At 49.5% G+C, this 17442-nt stretch overlaps 2 protein-coding genes across 2 annotated transcripts; both read left to right on the forward strand.

The window, feature by feature from the left end:
• Positions 1 to 4275: 4275 nt before the first annotated feature.
• Apoa5 (apolipoprotein A5) lies at positions 4276 to 5943 on the forward strand. Its single transcript, XM_052728807.1, has 3 exons — positions 4276 to 4318; positions 4407 to 4506; positions 4989 to 5943. Exons 1-3 carry the CDS (start codon positions 4279 to 4281, stop codon positions 5941 to 5943), a joined length of 1095 nt encoding a protein of 364 aa, XP_052584767.1. The 5' UTR covers positions 4276 to 4278.
• Positions 5944 to 8041: 2098 nt separating this feature from the next.
• Positions 8042 to 17109, forward strand: Zpr1 (ZPR1 zinc finger). Its single transcript, XM_052759149.1, has 14 exons — positions 8042 to 8269; positions 8394 to 8555; positions 8958 to 9048; positions 9382 to 9452; positions 10838 to 10924; positions 11196 to 11318; positions 11656 to 11703; positions 11879 to 11945; positions 12287 to 12357; positions 13128 to 13217; positions 13792 to 13902; positions 14977 to 15063; positions 15223 to 15288; positions 16554 to 17109. The coding sequence occupies exons 1-14, from the start codon at positions 8099 to 8101 to the stop codon at positions 16686 to 16688; spliced, it is 1380 nt and encodes a 459-aa protein (XP_052615109.1). The 5' UTR covers positions 8042 to 8098; the 3' UTR covers positions 16689 to 17109.
• The last annotated feature ends 333 nt before the right edge of the window (positions 17110 to 17442 follow it).

Here is a 17442-nt window from a genome sequence, read left to right on the forward strand (position 1 = left end):
AATCCTTTCTGTTCCCCCCAGAAACAGGCAAGAGGGAAGACTCGCCATGACGTGGCTTCCAGTGTGGTGTGACGTGAAGTCCCCACATCCCTCTCATAATATTCCTATCTGAAACAGTTTAACTTGAAGCCTGAGACTAGAGGGCTGTGAGTTCCAGGCCAATTAAAACTACATATAGGGACCTTGTCTCAAAAACAATCAGACAGAGACAAGTAGAGAAAGGTTAGGACTGATGTTTGACTGTAGTAGAAAACTGGGAATTCTCTTACACGTGATAATGGTGTCATGGTTTCACAGAATGCTCCCTCCTTGGTTTTTAACAATCTGAGAACTGTAGCTATGGAGAGAATTAAATGCTATCTATAGCCAATGGCTAAGCATACATAGAAAATATTTAGATGGGGAGAGAAAGTAACCCTGACAATTAACCCTCACCAAACCAAGGCTTTGTGCATACGAAGCATACACTCTACCAACTGAACCACATCCAGCCATATAGCTTTAATAAATAAAGTTTCCATTTGTGTATAAGAACCTGATCTTCTGTAGAAGCTTGTTTTCATCTTTTGTTTTTTGAGACAGAGTTTCTCTGTGTAGTCCTGGCTGTCCTGGAACTCACTCTGTAGACCAGGCTGGCCTCGAACTCACAGAGATCTGCCTGCCTCTGCCTCCGGAGTGCTAGGATTATAGGCATGCACCACCACCATCCATCATACCTTGTCTCTATAGGTGAGACATCCAGAAGACAGGCCACTAGTTTTCTGTTGCTCTGGTGGAGGGACCTTACTAAGCAGAGCCAAAGGAGACAGCTGTCTCTCCAACATGTTTTGAGCCAGTGGCTGCATTGTTAGCACCATTATACTTCCAGAAGAATCTTTTCCTGCTGTCTCTAAACTTTGGGAGGAGTATGAGCAGGCAAAACCAGCAAATATGTGTTTCTGGATTGCTGCTTCAAAAGCCATCATTTCCGGTGTTCCCAGTAACTCCTGTTTGACTGCCTAGCAGTTTTACAGTTTCCAAAATGTTGTTGCTTTTGTCTCCTTTTCTATCCTCCTCATGGATTTATGCATTTTTAACAAGAGCACTTTAATGGACATTTTATTGGGTTTTCAGGAAACAGCTCGAGGTGAGTGCATGCGATCAATCCGTCATCCTTTACTAGAGGTCAACCTGATGCTCTTTAGTCTTTCCCCATCTACCAGTTTGAAAGTTATTCTTTCTTTCTACTCATTTAATGGATTCTCTTTAAAACTTTAATAATGTTGCCTGGCGTAAAAAGTGAGAGATGATCAATACCCCTGCCTTCTCCCTGGATAATGCAAGCCTGGAGAATACTCTAGCTTTGATCTGTCCTTTCCTGTTTTCTACATTACTTTGGTCTAATATTTTAGTTCCCTGTTGTCCAAAGCAGTCCCATCATCAATATGTATATTTTTAGCAACCCTGCTTTTGGAATACGTTCTGGTCCTTGTACTAAGAAGACTGTAGTAAATTAGATACACTAAATTGCATATGAATATACCTTGTTGTATAGCACCACATGAAATTGCCAATATTTGATCATTTTTAGTCATAAAAACTATTTTTATGTACACACATCATAAAACAAATACACACATACCTCCAATCATCCTAAACACGTCCATACTGAAGCCATGAGCTTCTGGCAAATGACTATGCCTCACATTCACCCTTCCCATTTGTCTAGGTTCAGACAGAAAAGCAGAAGCTACTCCATGTGTTTCAAGCACAGAAGTCTTCAGTGCAGAGATGAAGCCTCAGAATACCTGGGGGCTGGAAAGACAGCTCAGCAGGTAAGAGCATTTGCTGCTCTTGCGGAGGACTTGGGTTTGGGTCTCAGCTCCTACACTGGGCAGCTCATAACTGCCTGTAACTCCAGTTCCAGGGGTTCTGATGCCCTCTTCTGGTCTTCTGAACCATGCCCCCCCCCCCCCAGAAACACAGGCATATATACATAGATACTTAAAAAAATACTCTTAAAAAGAAAAAAATAAAATTTCAAGACTAGTTGATACAGTAAAGCAGAACTGGACTGGAAGTTTACTAAAAGACATTATAATACAAGCTAAAGCATGACTATTAGGAGAAGTGTTCAGAAAAAAAATAAGACACGCTCAAGTGTGGATATGGGCTCCTCGAGGGAGCGGCATGGCTCATTGTTTTTACAGGAGTCATATCTAGGACTTTGGTGAGATTCGAAGTTACTATCTTGTCACTGGATGGTTCCTGAGGGGTACCTGATAGTATTACAATCAATAACTAAAAAATATAGCCCATGGGAATACAGAAAGGTAGGATACTTTTATTGTAAATGGTGTTGTTTGAAGTTTTTAGGTAGTGTCTGGGGAAAGCGATGAGGCCCTGCTCAAGACTATATCTACGTCTCTTTTAACATAAAGCATCCATATATGAAAGGAATACTAGCTATATAAGCCGCCTTTGTAGCAAATGGTAATTGTGTATGTCTTTTTGCTTCTCAGCTGAGAGGCTTCACTCAGATTCTAGAATGAGTTCCGTTCCTCTCATGTCCCTCCCTTCACTTTCCCTGTCTCAGGATTGCAGACACGTGCCACCATGCTGGAGAGCAATCTCTGGTCCTTGTGCATGCTGGGTAAGTACTCTATCAACGGACTTCATCCTTTCTTCAAAGACTGAAGTGCTGGCACTGTGGTGGTTTCTGCAGATTCTTCTTCTTTTCTTGTTTTAGTTTTTGTTTTTGAGATCAGACCTTGCATTGCAGCCCAGGCTGGCCTCAAACTTGAAATCCCCCTGCCTCTGGCTCCCCAGTGCTGTGATTATAGGCATACATACCCTGTACATGCCTGGTACAGGGGCTGAGAAGTAAGGAGCTCAGGGCATGGCCAAGGTTTTGTGTGGAGAGAAGGGACATGGGCTGAACTGGGTCACAGCGGAGAATGGATGCGAGAAGCAGAAGTGCAGCTGCAGGAGGTTCTGAATGCAGTCAAGGGGAGACACAATTGCGGCTGTGACAGTGTGTGAAGGGAGTGTGTGTGGGGGGGGGGACTAAGAACGTCTGGAGCATTGAAGGGTAAGGATGAAGCACTCAGGTGTGTCTGTGCAAGCATATGGAGGAAACTCGTCGTAAGAGACAAATCTGGGCTTCCAGGCTTCCCCTCCTCAGAAGCCCAGAGGGGTGGAGCCCAACTTTCCCTTTGGGGGAGAATCCTTCCTCTGACTAACTCCTGAGGCCCAAAGTCTCACACCCCGATGCAGCTTACCCACCCACTTTCAACTGGACTTGGCTCCTCTCAATCCTGGATTATTTCTTGAACGGAGAGCCAGGAGGGTCTGGTCTGTAGGCCTAGAAATGCTGCCCTTTCCCAGGCTGCCAATCCTGGTTCTGGCCAGTCCTGGATGCTGTTCCTCTGGCTGGCTGGCTAGGGCAGAGTGCCCTGGGAATTGAGTAAGAGCAGGGCCCTCAGTAGACAAACAAGTAGTGCCTCATAGTCAACAAGTAAGTAGGGAGGTCGGAGGTCACAGCACCTGGGGGGTGAGTTCTGCCCATTCTTAGTAAAGGCTCCGGGAAGCCACTTCCCTACTGGGGCAGCCTCCTGAGGCTAGGGAGCTTACTAACCTTCAGAGCACCAGAAGGGGAAAAGGTGAGTGCTAGGAGCCAGCTGGGGTCATCCTTCTTTGAACCTCCACGTGGTATTTGCTTAGAGCAATTGCTGTCACAGTCCCAGACTCCTGGAGTATAAAGCAGGATGTCTGCCCTCTGTGCCCAGAACTGAGCAGGTGAGCCTGTATGGCAGAGGAATGGTGAGGGGCAGGTGCTGGGGGGGGGGGGGCTGCCATTGTAGGAGAGCTGCTGGTATGGGCTAACCGAGTGCCTGCCTCCTGCATGTTGGGTGTGCCAGTTTCTCAGCCACAAAATGGGATTTGAGGCAGGAAGACAGGCAAAGAAGGGAACTAGATCGCCCCAAGGTGGGTGGGTAATCTTTGTAGTGCAGCTTGAGTTCCAGGCTCCCAACGTTGGGACTGAGGTAAGGAGCAACCCACTCCTGTTGTCTGAGGAAGACATCTCTTCCCTCCCAGCCCCAACCCCATGCCCCAAGTACCTAGTTAGGTTCTCTGGAGCCTTCAACATGATGCTACCTACACATGACAGAAGGGGTATCAGGATTTGGGGCAGGTAGCCCCTAGAGCAGGGTTCCTAGATCCAGGCCCTTCTTTTGCCTCGCCTCCTGTTCAAGCCTCCATCTACTTTTCTCCTCAGGGTGTGGTATCGTGGTAAGCATGGCTGCAATCACCACTTGGGCCCTGGCCCTCCTCTCAGGTGGGTCTTCCATCTGACTGCAGTGTGGGGCTGGGATGGAGGTGGGACTGAGGGGCCCGGCCTTTAATCATCTCATCCTTCTCTTCAGTGTTTGCAACCACTCAGGCACGGAAGGGTTTCTGGGACTACTTCAGCCAGAGCAGTGGCGACAAAGGCATGATGGGCCAGCCGCAGAAGCTGGCACGGGAGTGAGTGACCTGGGGTAGGGTGTGGTGAGGGTCCAAGACAGCCCTGTGGTGGGATGGTTCCTCAGCTCTGTGGTTCACACCGGAGGTGAGGGGGCCAACCACGCTTGCACTGCCAAGCACACCCCAGCCATCTTGGTCACCCTCTGCCCAAGTCTCTCCTACCCTGCTGCCCTCTTTTCCACTGAGGTGTGGCACCTGAGATTAGCGGGCCATAGAATGGCAGGGTGGTGTGAATCTTGACATGTGTGTGACATCTTCTTGGATGGTGTCGTGGTGCTGAACTGAGTTGCCTACACAATGTCATGATTGTGCTCTGAATCTGAGGATGTAGTTGGCTGGGATTAAGACTAAAGACTCTGGCTCTCCCGCCACTCTGCCTGTCCTGGTTTCTACAGAGTATTGCTGTCCCATGCTCTGGGGCAAGGGAAATGTTCAGGGCCAGCAGTCTAATGGCCTGGTCCTCTGTCTTTCTCCTTCTCCAGGAGCATGAAAAACAGCTTCGAGCAAGACCTCTACAATGTGAACAATTTGCTAGAAAAGCTGAACCCCTCCAGCGGGCCCGGGAAGGAGCCTCCCCAGCTGGCACAGGATCCAGAAGGCATGAGGAAGCAGCTGCAGCAGGAGCTGGAGGAGGTGAGAGCTCGCCTGGAGCCCTACATGGCTGCAAAGCATGAGCTGGTAGGCTGGAACTTGGAGGGCTTGAGGCAGCAGCTGAAGCCCTACACCGTGGAGCTGATGGAGCAGGTGGGCCTGGGTGTGCAGGAGCTACAAGAGCAGTTGCGTCTGATGGGTGAAGACACCAAGGCTCAGCTGCTGGGGGGCGTGGACGAGGCGCTGAGCCTGTTGCAGGAAATGCAAAGTCGCGTGCGGCACCACACCGACCGGGTCAAAGAACTCTTCCACCCTTACGCAGAGCGCTTGGTGACTGGCATTGGGCACCATGTGCAGGAGCTGCATCGCAGTGTCGCTCCTCACGCGGTTGCCAGCCCCGCGCGACTCAGTCGCTGTGTGCAGACCCTGTCCCACAAACTCACACTTAAGGCAAAGGACCTGCACACCAGCATCCAGCGCAACCTGGACCAGTTGCGCGAGGAGCTCAGTGCCTTCGTTGGCGCCAGCGCAGATGGGGCAGAGGATGGAGCTTCCCCGGACCCCCAGGCTCTCTCTGAGGAGGTCCGCCAGAGACTCCAGGCTTTTCGACATGACACCTTCCTACAGATCGCTGCATTCACTCGCGCCATTGACCGGGAGACAGAGGAAGTCCAGCAGCAGCTAGCACCACCCCCACCTAGTCACAGTGCCTTCGCTCCTGAGTTGGGACACTCAGACAGTAGCAACAAGGCCTTGAGCAGACTGCAGAGCCGACTGGATGACCTGTGGGAAGATATTACCTATAGCCTTCACGACCAGGGTCATAGCCAGCTGAGAGAGCCCTGAGGGTCTACTCGCTCAGGTTCACTCCCCAGCTCATTGTCTGGGGATGCCTAGATCCTGAGCCTCTAGCATGGCCTATTGGGCAGAGGGTGGAGGGTCCTGCACAGTATAGGTGATGCCACCAGATGGTGCTGCCTCAACCTATTCAGCCTCCTCAACTCCCCCACCCAGGTGCATTACATTCACCAGGTTTTGCAAATCCAGCTTCTGGTGCTCATTTGGGAATCCTCACAAGTTGCAACATTCGGGGTGAAGGGTGTGGGGAGACTATGTGTGGGGGAGACTGTCTGCAAGCCGGTACATGACAGTGCTGGAAGCCTGTGCCACTACAACCTGGAGTTTGACTCCTGTTACTTCTGGCTGCCTGATGGTCACTGTCACAGCTGGTCCACAGAGAGGAGCTCTTGTCTCCCCTGGGCTACCCTGAGAGCTTTTGTCGGAAGAGAGCAGGAGAAGAATATGATGGAGAAAGCGTACTATGGTGTGTGTAGATCCCCGCCAGCGGTACTGCTGGTGGGTCAGTGACGCAATGGGGCGGAGCCCCTATTTCCTTAGATAACTCTGCACCCATACAAGGAACTGAGCCCTCCACACTGTGAGGACTTCCAAAACCCTGTAGGGAGCATCCTGTGTGCCCTCCCCATCTTCAGTCCCCACATCCTGACTCTCAGTGTGAAACTGACTTTCGGTTGAAATGAAATAGAGACTCATGTTGGAAGAAGTTTGTTGGCCTGGTGTGACTCTCATTGGACCATGTCTGAGAGCAATTGCCTTCCCACCACCCCTAGGACACACCCATTTTCCACTCTTACCCCTTGCTTGCTCTTTTTCATGGTCCCCTTTCCATTCCTGGTCTGTCAGAGGGGTCCACCCTGGGTGAGTTCTGCCACGGGACTCCTGGCTAGACAATAGCTCTCACACTCGGGGTGGAACAGGCTGGCTGGCTTACAGACTCTGCCTCTGCACCAGTCTTGTTCCACAGCCTACTCGTCACAGGACAGTGTGCATGGACCGCAGCCTGACACTGGACAAGCATGCCCTGGTTACCTGAAACCCCTGAGAGGTCCTCTCGCCCCTGCTCCTGGTGTTCCAGATTCCTCGTGGCTTCTTGACCCTCTTCTTAGGACCCATAAACTAATTCTTCCCCAGTTCTCTCTCTCTCTTTCTGACACAAGATCTCACCATGTAGTCTTTGTTGGCCTGGAACTCACTATCACGTTAGCCTCAAATTCACAGACATCTGCCTGCCCCTGCCTCCTAAGTGCTGGGATTAACAGTATGCGCCACCATGCTTGGAGACCCCAAAATTCATATCTCTCTTTCTTCGTGTACACACTCACTCCGATAGCAAAGATCACCTGGGACCAGTGAAACTGGATGAGGTGGGGAAAGAGGAAAGCATAAAAGTTTTTCTCTGAGCTTCTCTGCCCTGCCCAGCACCCTTTCCTCCCCGCTCAGCCTACCTCAGCCCCCACCACAGACCCTGTGTGGAGCTGGACTCCACGCGATCACACACTTGTCATCCCTGATATTATAGATGTAGCCAGTTTCAGCCATGGAACTGGGTTGTGGTCCAAGACGTGGGAGGAAGTGCTAGGAAGAAAACTTGAAAGAACCCGCTAAAGCAGGGTGTTTTGTTAGGAAATGGGGAGAGAGAAACCGGGGGATGCAGTAGTAAAAACAAGGTCTGCGCATTCAAGGTTAGAATGAGGGGCGATGCTTGTGAGTACAGAAATAGAGAGCTGGGGGAACAGAGAGGGGAAGGGGGAGAAGCTGAGCAGCCTGGACAGGGTACCCAAGCAAGGTATCACGAAGCAAGCAGAGTTTGGAGGGCACAGCCTAGGTGATTCCAAGGCATGCAGGTACTCTTGTGCTCGGGCATTTTTACATAGACTTAGGGACCAATGGTTAGGCTCCCTATGTGGTGGAGCCACAACCAGGAAGCCAAACATGGACTTCGCTGCGAGCTGCAATACTCCCGTCCGGCTACGGAAGTGCAGTCCGCATGACCCAGGAACCGGAAGTCTTTGTCAGACGCTGACCTAGCAGGCAAAGGGTCTGTGGCCTCTTTAAGAAGGGGCGGGAACAGCAGCTAGAGGAAGTGATGCCAGGGGAACTGCGGAAGCCGGAAGCTGCTGCCTGAGCAGCGCGCGGGGTGATGTCTGCCAGCGGGGCTGTGCAGCCCGGGCCCCCGGGGGCTGCTGTTGGGCCTTCGCCCTCCGCGGCTGGATCGCCAGCCCCGGGGCCCTTGTTCCGGCCCCTCAGCGCCGAGGATGAGGAGCAGCAGCCCACCGAGATCGAGTCGCTGTGCATGAACTGTTACCGGAACGTGAGTCGGGGGTGCGGAGTCTGGGGCCGGGGGACCACCCAGCCGGGCATCCCGAGGCAGCCCTGGCGTACGGAGGGCAAATGAGTTTCATTCATTCTAACCCTCGCTGCTTCTGCTTCCTTAGGGCACGACGCGCCTTCTGCTCACCAAGATCCCCTTCTTTAGAGAAATAATCGTGAGCTCCTTTTTCTGCGAGCACTGTGGCTGGAACAACACGGAGATCCAGTCAGCAGGCAGGATCCAGGACCAGGGAGTGCGCTACACGTTGACCGTCAGGGGCCAAGAGGTGAGTGTAGCCCAAAAGAGGCACGACCCCACGGTTTCAGAGAGAGCACTGGAGGCCAGAGTCAACAGCTGTGGTCCGGGCCATCGGACCTCCAGTAAATCCCTGTGGCCAAGCCTTTAGTGCCCTCCATTGGCAGTGGCATTGGTAGTGCTGCCCCCTGCTCGGCTGTTCTGTGGTTAAAGTACTTTGAATTTTGTGAGAGGCATGGAATGAATGAGTAGGACTTTATGGGCAATGTTCTCGGCCTCTGGGCATTCTGGCTCACACCATATGCACTGTTCTGAAGTAGTTTGGACCCTTCTCGATGGAAGGAGCGAAGGAGAAACAGCCTGGCTGTTTATTTCCCAAAGAGAAGCCATATTGCTGACCTCTTTTGCTAGAACGTTTTTCCTTTCTGTCCAGGACATGAACAGAGAAGTGGTGAAGACGGACTCTGCCACCACAAGGATCCCGGAGCTGGATTTTGAAATTCCAGCTTTCAGCCAGAAGGGAGGTGAGTCTTCAGATCAGGTATGTGAGCTGTGCACACATTGCCGAAATGTTACCTATCTTCTCGAAAAGCCGGGTGCCAGGTCAGGCCTAGCGGCTTATGTTTGGCTGTGTAATCGTAGTGGATTTTCGTGCTTTAGCGTGCGTGGAAGGTTACGGCAGAATTGCTTGAGAGTGAGAGTGGTCGAGAGTCGCAGTCAGACAGACCGGGGGGCACTTGTTTTAGAACTGCACAGATGAGGAAAGCCAGGCCTGCAGGGTTCAGGTAGAGTGCTGAGGGTCATGCAGACGTGTGATAGCAAGCTAACACTCACTTGTCTTGTGTTTCACTCACAAGCTCTGACCACCGTTGAAGGATTGATCAGCCGGGCAATCTCTGGCCTAGAACAGGACCAGCCCACACGACGGGTGAGCAGGGATTTTCTCAAATTGCAGCAACAAGGATTTATTGTAGAATATTAATTTAGGATGTGTTACATTTGTTTGTGCTGTGCTGTAGAACATTTGTTTAATGATGCAAAGATGAGTTGCATTCTTTTGTGTGTGTGTATGTGTGTGTTTTTCAAGACAGGATTTCTCTGTGTAGCTTTGGAGCCTGTCCTGGACTAGCTCTGTAGACCAGGCTGGCCTCGAACTCACAGAGATCCGCCTGCCTCTGCCTCCCGAGTGCTGGGATTAAAGGCGTGTGCCACCACCACCTGGCGAGTTGCATTCTTTTATGTTGCATTTGTTTAACTCTGTGAAGCTGTGTTACTGCACCTGTCTAAAACACCTGATGGTCTAATAAAGAGCTGAATGGCCAATAGCTAGGCCAGAGAGAAGATAGGCAGGGCTGGCAGGCAGAGAGAGTAAATAGAAAGAGAAATCTGGGAGGAGAAAAGAAAGAGCAAGAGAACAAGGAGAGGAGGATGCCAGGGGCCAACCTCACAGCCAGCCATGAAGTAAGAGTGAAAAAAAGATATACAAAAGTAAGAAAAGGTAAAAGCCCAGAGGCAAAAGATAGATGGAATAATTTAAGTTAAGAAAAGCTGGCTAGCAACAAGCTGAACTAAGGCCAGGCATTTATAAGTAAAAATAAGACTCTGTGTGTGTGTGTGTGTGTGATTTATTTGGGAGCTGGGTGATGGGCCCCCCAAAGAATAAAAAGAGCAAAAGCAACCAACTACAAATTATTGTTTGTGTTAAAATAGTCAGCCTTCCAATTAGCTGAACTGTGTCTGTCCAAATGTTGGGGAACTTTTGGACAAAGCAATAAAGGTGCTATTTCTCTATGTCCGTCCCACAGTGTACACTCAGGCTTCGCCTTAGACAATGTTACATTACCTTGGAGAAGCCTTTCGGTTATCTCCAGCTTCCTGGGTATTCTTTTATATCTATATTTCTTATTACAGAAATAATGTAGTTGCACTCATAGTCATCTGTCTCCCTAACTGACTGGAGAGGCATAACAAGATTTTGAATTTTTAGAGGAAATGTATTTTTAATTACGTGTTATGTGCCTGTGCATGGGTATGTATATGTGATGGCACATGCCTTTGTAGGCCAGAAGCAACAGATCCTGGTGGAGCTGGAGTTACAGCTAAATGGTAGAATAAGTGAGAAAATAAGCCCTCCCTCCTACCCCAGCACCATGTATAAACTTCAGATTTGTGGTTGTATCTCACTGAAGTTTGGGTCCCTCTGCTCTCACTCCAAGGTTGATGTCAGTGTGCTCATCGAGGTGATAGATGTGGGAGAGGGTTGGGGCGTGAGGTGTACTTCCAGGTCTGGTGTTTTCATTCTGTTCGTGGTAGGCAATGGAACATGCCGTAGCTGAGAGGATTGATGTGTTCATTGGCAAACTGAAGGACCTAAAGCAAGTGGCTTCCCCGTTCACTCTGGTAAGTACTGAGTGACTGTGGTTGTTTTCAGTGTAGGGAGGAGGGGAGAGACCATTGAGACTGATCCCTGCAACCCCAGGACTTGAGAAGTAGAGGCAAGAGTTCAGGGTCCTCCTTGACGACATAGCAAGTTCTAGGCCAGGCTGGGCTACACCAAAGCCCAGCCTCAAAATACAAAGCAACAAAAAACTGACTTGGATTTGTCTCCTGCGGTCTAGCGATGAATGGAGGTTATATATGGTTTGTTTCACTCTCTCCTCACTTGTGTTAGATCATTGACGATCCCTCGGGAAACAGCTTTGTAGAAAACCCACATGCTCCCCAGAAAGATGATGCCTTGGTGATCACACACTACAACCGGACGCCCCAGCAGGCTGAGATGCTGGGTCTCCAAGTAAGTGGGCTGAAGGCGTCAGAGGAATGCTCTGGAGTTGGCCTGCGTTCTGGGTTGCTTGAAGTCACTAAAGATTTACTTTGCTGTTGTCCCCGCCACCACCTGGTGCACCCTGTCTGAGTTCATTTGTGGTGACCTTCACGAGGCAGGTAGCAGTCACGGGGATCCATCTGGAGTTCTGTCTTTCCCTTGATGGAGGGATTTGCTTTGGCTTCTCTGTCCTATGAGTTGGCGCCTTCTAGGGACCAAAGGCAGTCTCTCCCTCTCCGAGCAGGGCAGGGTGTTGGGGAGGCCGAGGTGTACCTGCCAACTGTGGTTTGTGCTTCTGTTCTTTTAGGCAGAAGCATCAGAAGAGAAGTCGGAAGAGGAAGACCTCAGAAATGAAGTGAGTTGTGTTGTTGGCTCCTTTGGAAGGCCTAGCAGATATGTGGGTCGAGTCTCATGGTTTCCAGCGTCTCTCGTTGTCACAACTAACATGAGTGACCACTAGCCTTCCGGCTGAGTGTCTTTAGCTTGCGTGGGTGGGAGTGCTCAGTCTGTGCCCCCATACTGTGTTCCAGGTGCTCCAGTTCAACACCAACTGCCCAGAGTGCAACGCCCCAGCTCAGACCAACATGAAGCTAGTCCGTATCTTTCAAGCAGTTGGGTTGCTCGTCAGCTGACTCAGGCACGGACATTCTATTAAAGATGGGAGCCTTCCCTTCAGGGAAAGCCAGTGCTTTATCCTCAGTGATGATGAGGGATCTTTGAAGAAACTTCATACCTTGGCTTCTGTGTGTGGCCTAAGCCAGGTCTTTAAATGTTTGTGAACACAGGACTTGCAGCTAGGTTGTCTCGTGACGTGTTTACCGCTGTCTTGGGTCCAGTATCTGTTTGTGTGGGATTTGGCTTTTCATTTCTTGGGGATGGGTCGGGAGGTCGTCTTGCTCTCCAGGAAGCAGATAGACTTCTTTAACTCCATCTTCCAGAAATCCCCCACTTTAAAGAGGTTATCATCATGGCCACCAACTGTGAGAACTGTGGGCATCGGACTAATGAGGTGGGTGGCTCCGTTGTTGGGGAAGAAGATTGGCATAAGGGCAATTCCTTTGTAGATGTTCTTCAGGATGAGCGTGGGTGTAGCTGGGCTCTTTGAGGCTTACTGAGGGGGAGGAGCCCTTGAGGGAGCTGTGAATGAGCCTAGAGAGGAGAAGCTGTAAGGACCATAGATTGCAGGATAGATGAAAAGGTGACCTTGTGGAAGAAGCTGGGCTACTCAGAGGGCTGGAAATTAGGCAGATTGTAGCTCTTAGTGAAGAACTCGAGAGAGCTGTCTGGAATTGACTGATAGCTGTTGTGGAGGATTGAAGCCCTCCTTCCCCAAGTATATGGAGCATAAGCTGACTAAACTTACTGGGGGGAGGGGGTGTGGCAGTAGACAACAAACCTGGGGCCTTGTACACACTAGGCAAGGGCACTGTTACTGAGCTCCGTCCCAGCCCCGATTAAATTCCTAAACTATGACATTGACTGCAGGAGATGGGGACTGAAATGCTTAGAAGGCTCTTTCAACTCCTAACAGGCAGGGTTTTTATTTTTAAAGGTACATTCACGGCTCTTGGCAATTTGGGCTAAATTTGGCATGCTACCAGGGCTAGGCACAGTGTTCCTGCCTACTCTTGGTGTTTTTGGTTTTGGTCACTGCTGCCCTTGCTAGATTAGAAGGCTGTCATTGGAAGCTGTTAGTCTGAGCCTACGTAGAACTGAAGTCTTTCTGGCACCAGGTGAAGGGGTCTTCTCTGGTGCTGTTCCTGACCATCCTTTCTACAGGTGAAGTCTGGAGGAGCGGTAGAGCCTTTGGGTACCAAGATCACCCTCCACATCACAGATCCCTCAGACATGACCAGAGACCTCCTCAAGGTAACAGCCTGCTTGGAAAATAGCTGTCCTATTGCTGCTTCTGTCTAAAGGACATTATCGTTTAGTGTTCAAGAACACAACCCCAGAAATCCCCTGGGCTTGAGTGGCCCTGAGTAGGGGGTCTCCATGATTGAGACTACAGGCTCAGAAGGTGGCCCATAATCTTTCTGAGCAATGACTTGGCTGCTTTTTAGTTTCCATCGACTATGTGGGCTCTTCTTTGCCCCTAATGAGAAGGTACCCGGTAGCTTGTAGCTGTGACTCAGAGTTTCAGTTTATTATGCTAGTTTCATGTTGGTTCAGATGGGGGAGTGAGTCCCTGGCTTTTAGCTAGGTAGTCAGAGAAAACTAACACTAACTTTGTCCTCAACCTTCACTGCTTTATTAATTTGCCAGAGGCCTCTGGTTGGCTTTCTTTGTTCTGGTTCAAATCAGTTTGTCTCTCTGAATGTCTGTCCATCTGTCTGGTGCTATGGATTGAACCTGGGGCCTCTGGACTACTAGACAAGGGCTCCTGTGTGAAGCTCTGCTGCCATCCTCTGATTTAAACCTTAATTGGACTATTGTCTTACAGTCTGAGACGTGTAGTGTGGAAATCCCGGAGCTGGAGTTTGAACTGGGAATGGCTGTCCTTGGGGGCAAGTTCACCACTCTTGAGGGGCTTCTGAAAGACATCCGAGAATTGGTGAGTCCGGAGTGTGGTGTACAGCTGGGGAAAGGGCTAGCCTGGTGCCATCAGGTACGGTGGCACGTGCCTGTAGTTCCAGCACTTGAGAAGCTGGGGCAAAAAGACAGGATTGGAGGTCAATCTGGAGCCCATCTCAAATGCCCCTTACCAAAAAAAATCTTACTTTGTTGCTTATAACTGAAGGTTTCTTTGCCTTAAAGCTGGTTCAAGAGATTTAAGCATTGATTATGAAGAGAAGTTAGTTATAGGAAATTTTGAATGGAAATTCTCAAAGCTACTGTGGATAGTGTAGTTATTTTGATCTTAAGTCATTTGTCTCATTGCAGACTGGGATAGTATAGTTATTTTGATCCTAAGTTATTTGTCTCATTGCAGACTGGGATAGTGTAGTTATTTTGATCTTAAGTCATTTGTCTCATTGCAGACTAGGAGAAAGAGAGTCTTTTTGGCATCTAGACTCCACAACATATGTGTGTGTGGTGGCTTAGCCTGTGTAGTGGATCCACTGCATTCAACCACAGATAGAACAATTCAGGAAACAACTATATGTGTAGTTGCAGACTTTTCTTGTCGGCACTTCCTAAGTAGTAGTCCATAATTATAGTAGATCTTATATGTTTGCTTACTTTATTTATGTATTTGAGAGATTTTTTTTTTTTTTTTTTTTTGAGAGATGGTTTTGCCATGTAGTTGAGGCTAGCCTTGAGTTCACTGTCCTCCTGCCTCAGCCCCCCATGTGCTGGGGTCGCAAGCTCATGTGTAACCATGCCTGGCTTCTCTTTGTACACTGTACTTTGCATTTCTTTCCCAGATGAAGTTAGATACTGTAAGGACTCTTGTAGATTACGTTTCAGATTGCCAGTTACTTTCTTGGCAAAGCAATCTCATTGACATCCTTCCCGGTCCTGTTCTCTGCCACCCACCGCCCCTCACCTAAGTCAGCAGGCAGTGTGGGAAGCGGAGACCAGCCTTCTCTGCCTGGGCACCCACTGCTTTACCCACCTGCTTTGTGCTTGAGCTTAGTAACCCATACAGTCGGTGGTGTAGTGACTCAGCTGTCATGTGCTACAGGTAACCAAGAACCCATTCACACTGGGTGACAGCTCGAACCCTAACCAGTCGGAGAAACTGCAGGACTTTAGCCAGAAGTTGGAGCAGGTGAGAGGACGTGGGCCGTTTTCAAAGATCCTAATTTCCCTGCTCTTTAAACTTTTGGGACCCGCACCTTGTAAACTGCGTTGGCTCTGTCCGGCAGTCATAGCCTCTTCCTTCCGGGATCAGTGTAAGAGTTACCTGCTGTGTCCTCCTCTCCTGTAGATCATCGAGGGCAAGATGAAGGCCCACTTTATAATGAACGATCCAGCAGGAAACAGCTACCTGCAGGTACAGTAGGCCTTCCGGGTGTTCTGATCTTCGTAGAATATGCATGGTAGCCCTTGACAAGGAAAGACTGGCTTCTAAGTGACTGCTTCAGCTGGGCTTTGGGCAGGATGTGGACGACAGGAAGAGTGGGAAAGGTGGGAGGAATTTCAAGTGTGTGTAATGAAAGGTAAATAGGCCAGAACTAGTGCAAGTCTGTGATCTGAGCTGCTCAGGAGGCCATGAAGATTGCAAGTTCAAGACCAGCCTGTGCAGTTTAGTGAGAGTGTCTTAAGATAAAAAAAAAAAAAACCCCTAGGACTGGAGAGATGGTTCAGCAGTTAAGAGCACTGGCTGCTCTCTCAGAGGACCTGAGTTCAATTTCCAGCACCCACATGTCAGCTCACAACTGTATAACTCCAGTTCCAGGGGATCCGATACCCTCACACAGACATAACAAGAATCCACAGAAAAAAAATAAAAGTAAATAAATCATTAAAAAAAAAAGTAAGTGCCTACCCAGCTAGCGTGCTCAAACCCTAGGTTTAAAAGTGAGTAAGAAAGTAAGCTCTCTTCTTCCTGTGTCTGGTCGTCTTGTTTTTTCCTCTTAGCCTCAGCTTTGAGGTTTCCATTCTGCATCTCTGTGAAGTAAGGAGCAATAGAGTCCTGTCTAGCAGTCAGGACAGAACTGCTGAGAGATGTTAACCTGACTGGGCAAGCGTCTGTTAACTAATATAACTATAGCAATATTTTGTTGTTGTTTGTGGTGTTTGAACCCAGGGCCTTATCCTTACTTTAATATTAATGAGTACTGATGGGGCTGGCAAAACTGGCCTAAGTTATATATCAAGACCATTGCTGTAATCTCTCTGTCCCCTCCCTCCCTCCCTTCCTCCCTTTCTTCTCCCCTACCTTCTTTTTTTGAAATAAGACCTTGTTATGTAACCTGGCTGGCTTTGAACTTGTAATCGTTCTGCCTCAGTCTCCAGAATGCTGGCATTATAAGCAATCGCCAGCTTTGGCTACATTTTTTTACAAGAAGGCCCATATATAAAAATGCTTGGAACTGGGGGTGTAGGTCATCGATTGAACACTTGTATGCCATGTACAGAGTCTTGGGTTTGATACTAGCACCCCCTGCATATATATATATATATGCAGACTGTGTGGACGTGGGTGCGAGAGGCCCTACAAATCCCATGGAGTTCTTAGAAAAGTGAGAGTCAGTCGCAGCTGTGGGAGGGGATGGTGGGGTGCAGGGCACTGATTGTCTGCCCTTGGCCTTGCAGAATGTGTACGCCCCTGAAGATGATCCAGAGATGAAGGTCGAGCGGTATAAGCGTACCTTTGACCAAAATGAGGAGCTGGGGCTCAATGACATGAAGACAGAGGGCTATGAGGAAGGCCTGGCCCCGCAGCGGTAGCAGTGCCCAGCTCCCAGGACAGCCTCAGTGCCGCCAGCACCACAGGCTGATTTATGACTGTTGGCAAACAGAGCGTCCAAGCCCTTGCCCATGGTGAGGAGGATGTCGCTTGAGCCAGGGATCTAAGCACACGAGGTGAGCGGCTGGCAGGGCAGCTGCAGGCCTGCCGTGCTCCTTGACCTTCTTTTGGAGGTTTGAAGTTGGTCTGAGAAGAACCCCAGAAACACCTTGCGGTCTGCCTTCACCTTTTGTCTATCAGCTCTCTATCCTTTGGTGCTGTGCCCCTGAAGTTCGGTGCAGTGAAATACACATTACAGCTGGCTTCCGGCTTTCCTGACTTTGAGCAGGAAAGAACTTGGGGCTGGGGGTCTATGGAGCATAGGTGAAGATGCTTACATTAAAGTGATGGCTTGTAAACATCTGCCTCTGTGTTCACTGTGTCCTTGCTGAATATCATGCTGTTAGAATCCAGCAGCCTAAGCTGGCCATGGAGGGTCATACCCATAATCCCAGCACTCAGGAGACCGAGGCCACTTTGGGCCATGTAGTGAGATTTTGTCTTCAAAAAAAGAAGAGGAAGAAAAAGAGTTTCCCAAACAAATCTTTCTTCATGTGGCTGCTGTCACTAGGCAGTCCGAGGCAGCATTTTATTCATTCCAACAGACCATGCTTGTCTACTCTGAGCCAGGGATGCCTGCGTGGATCCATCCATTTCATGGAGCTTAAAGTCAGCCAGGGAAGCCAGGTGTGGTGG

The sequence above is a fragment of the Peromyscus californicus genome, unplaced genomic scaffold, assembly GCF_007827085.1.
Source record: "Peromyscus californicus insignis strain IS unplaced genomic scaffold, ASM782708v3 Scaffold_11__1_contigs__length_118956290, whole genome shotgun sequence".
NCBI classification, from domain to species: domain Eukaryota; kingdom Metazoa; phylum Chordata; class Mammalia; order Rodentia; family Cricetidae; genus Peromyscus; species Peromyscus californicus.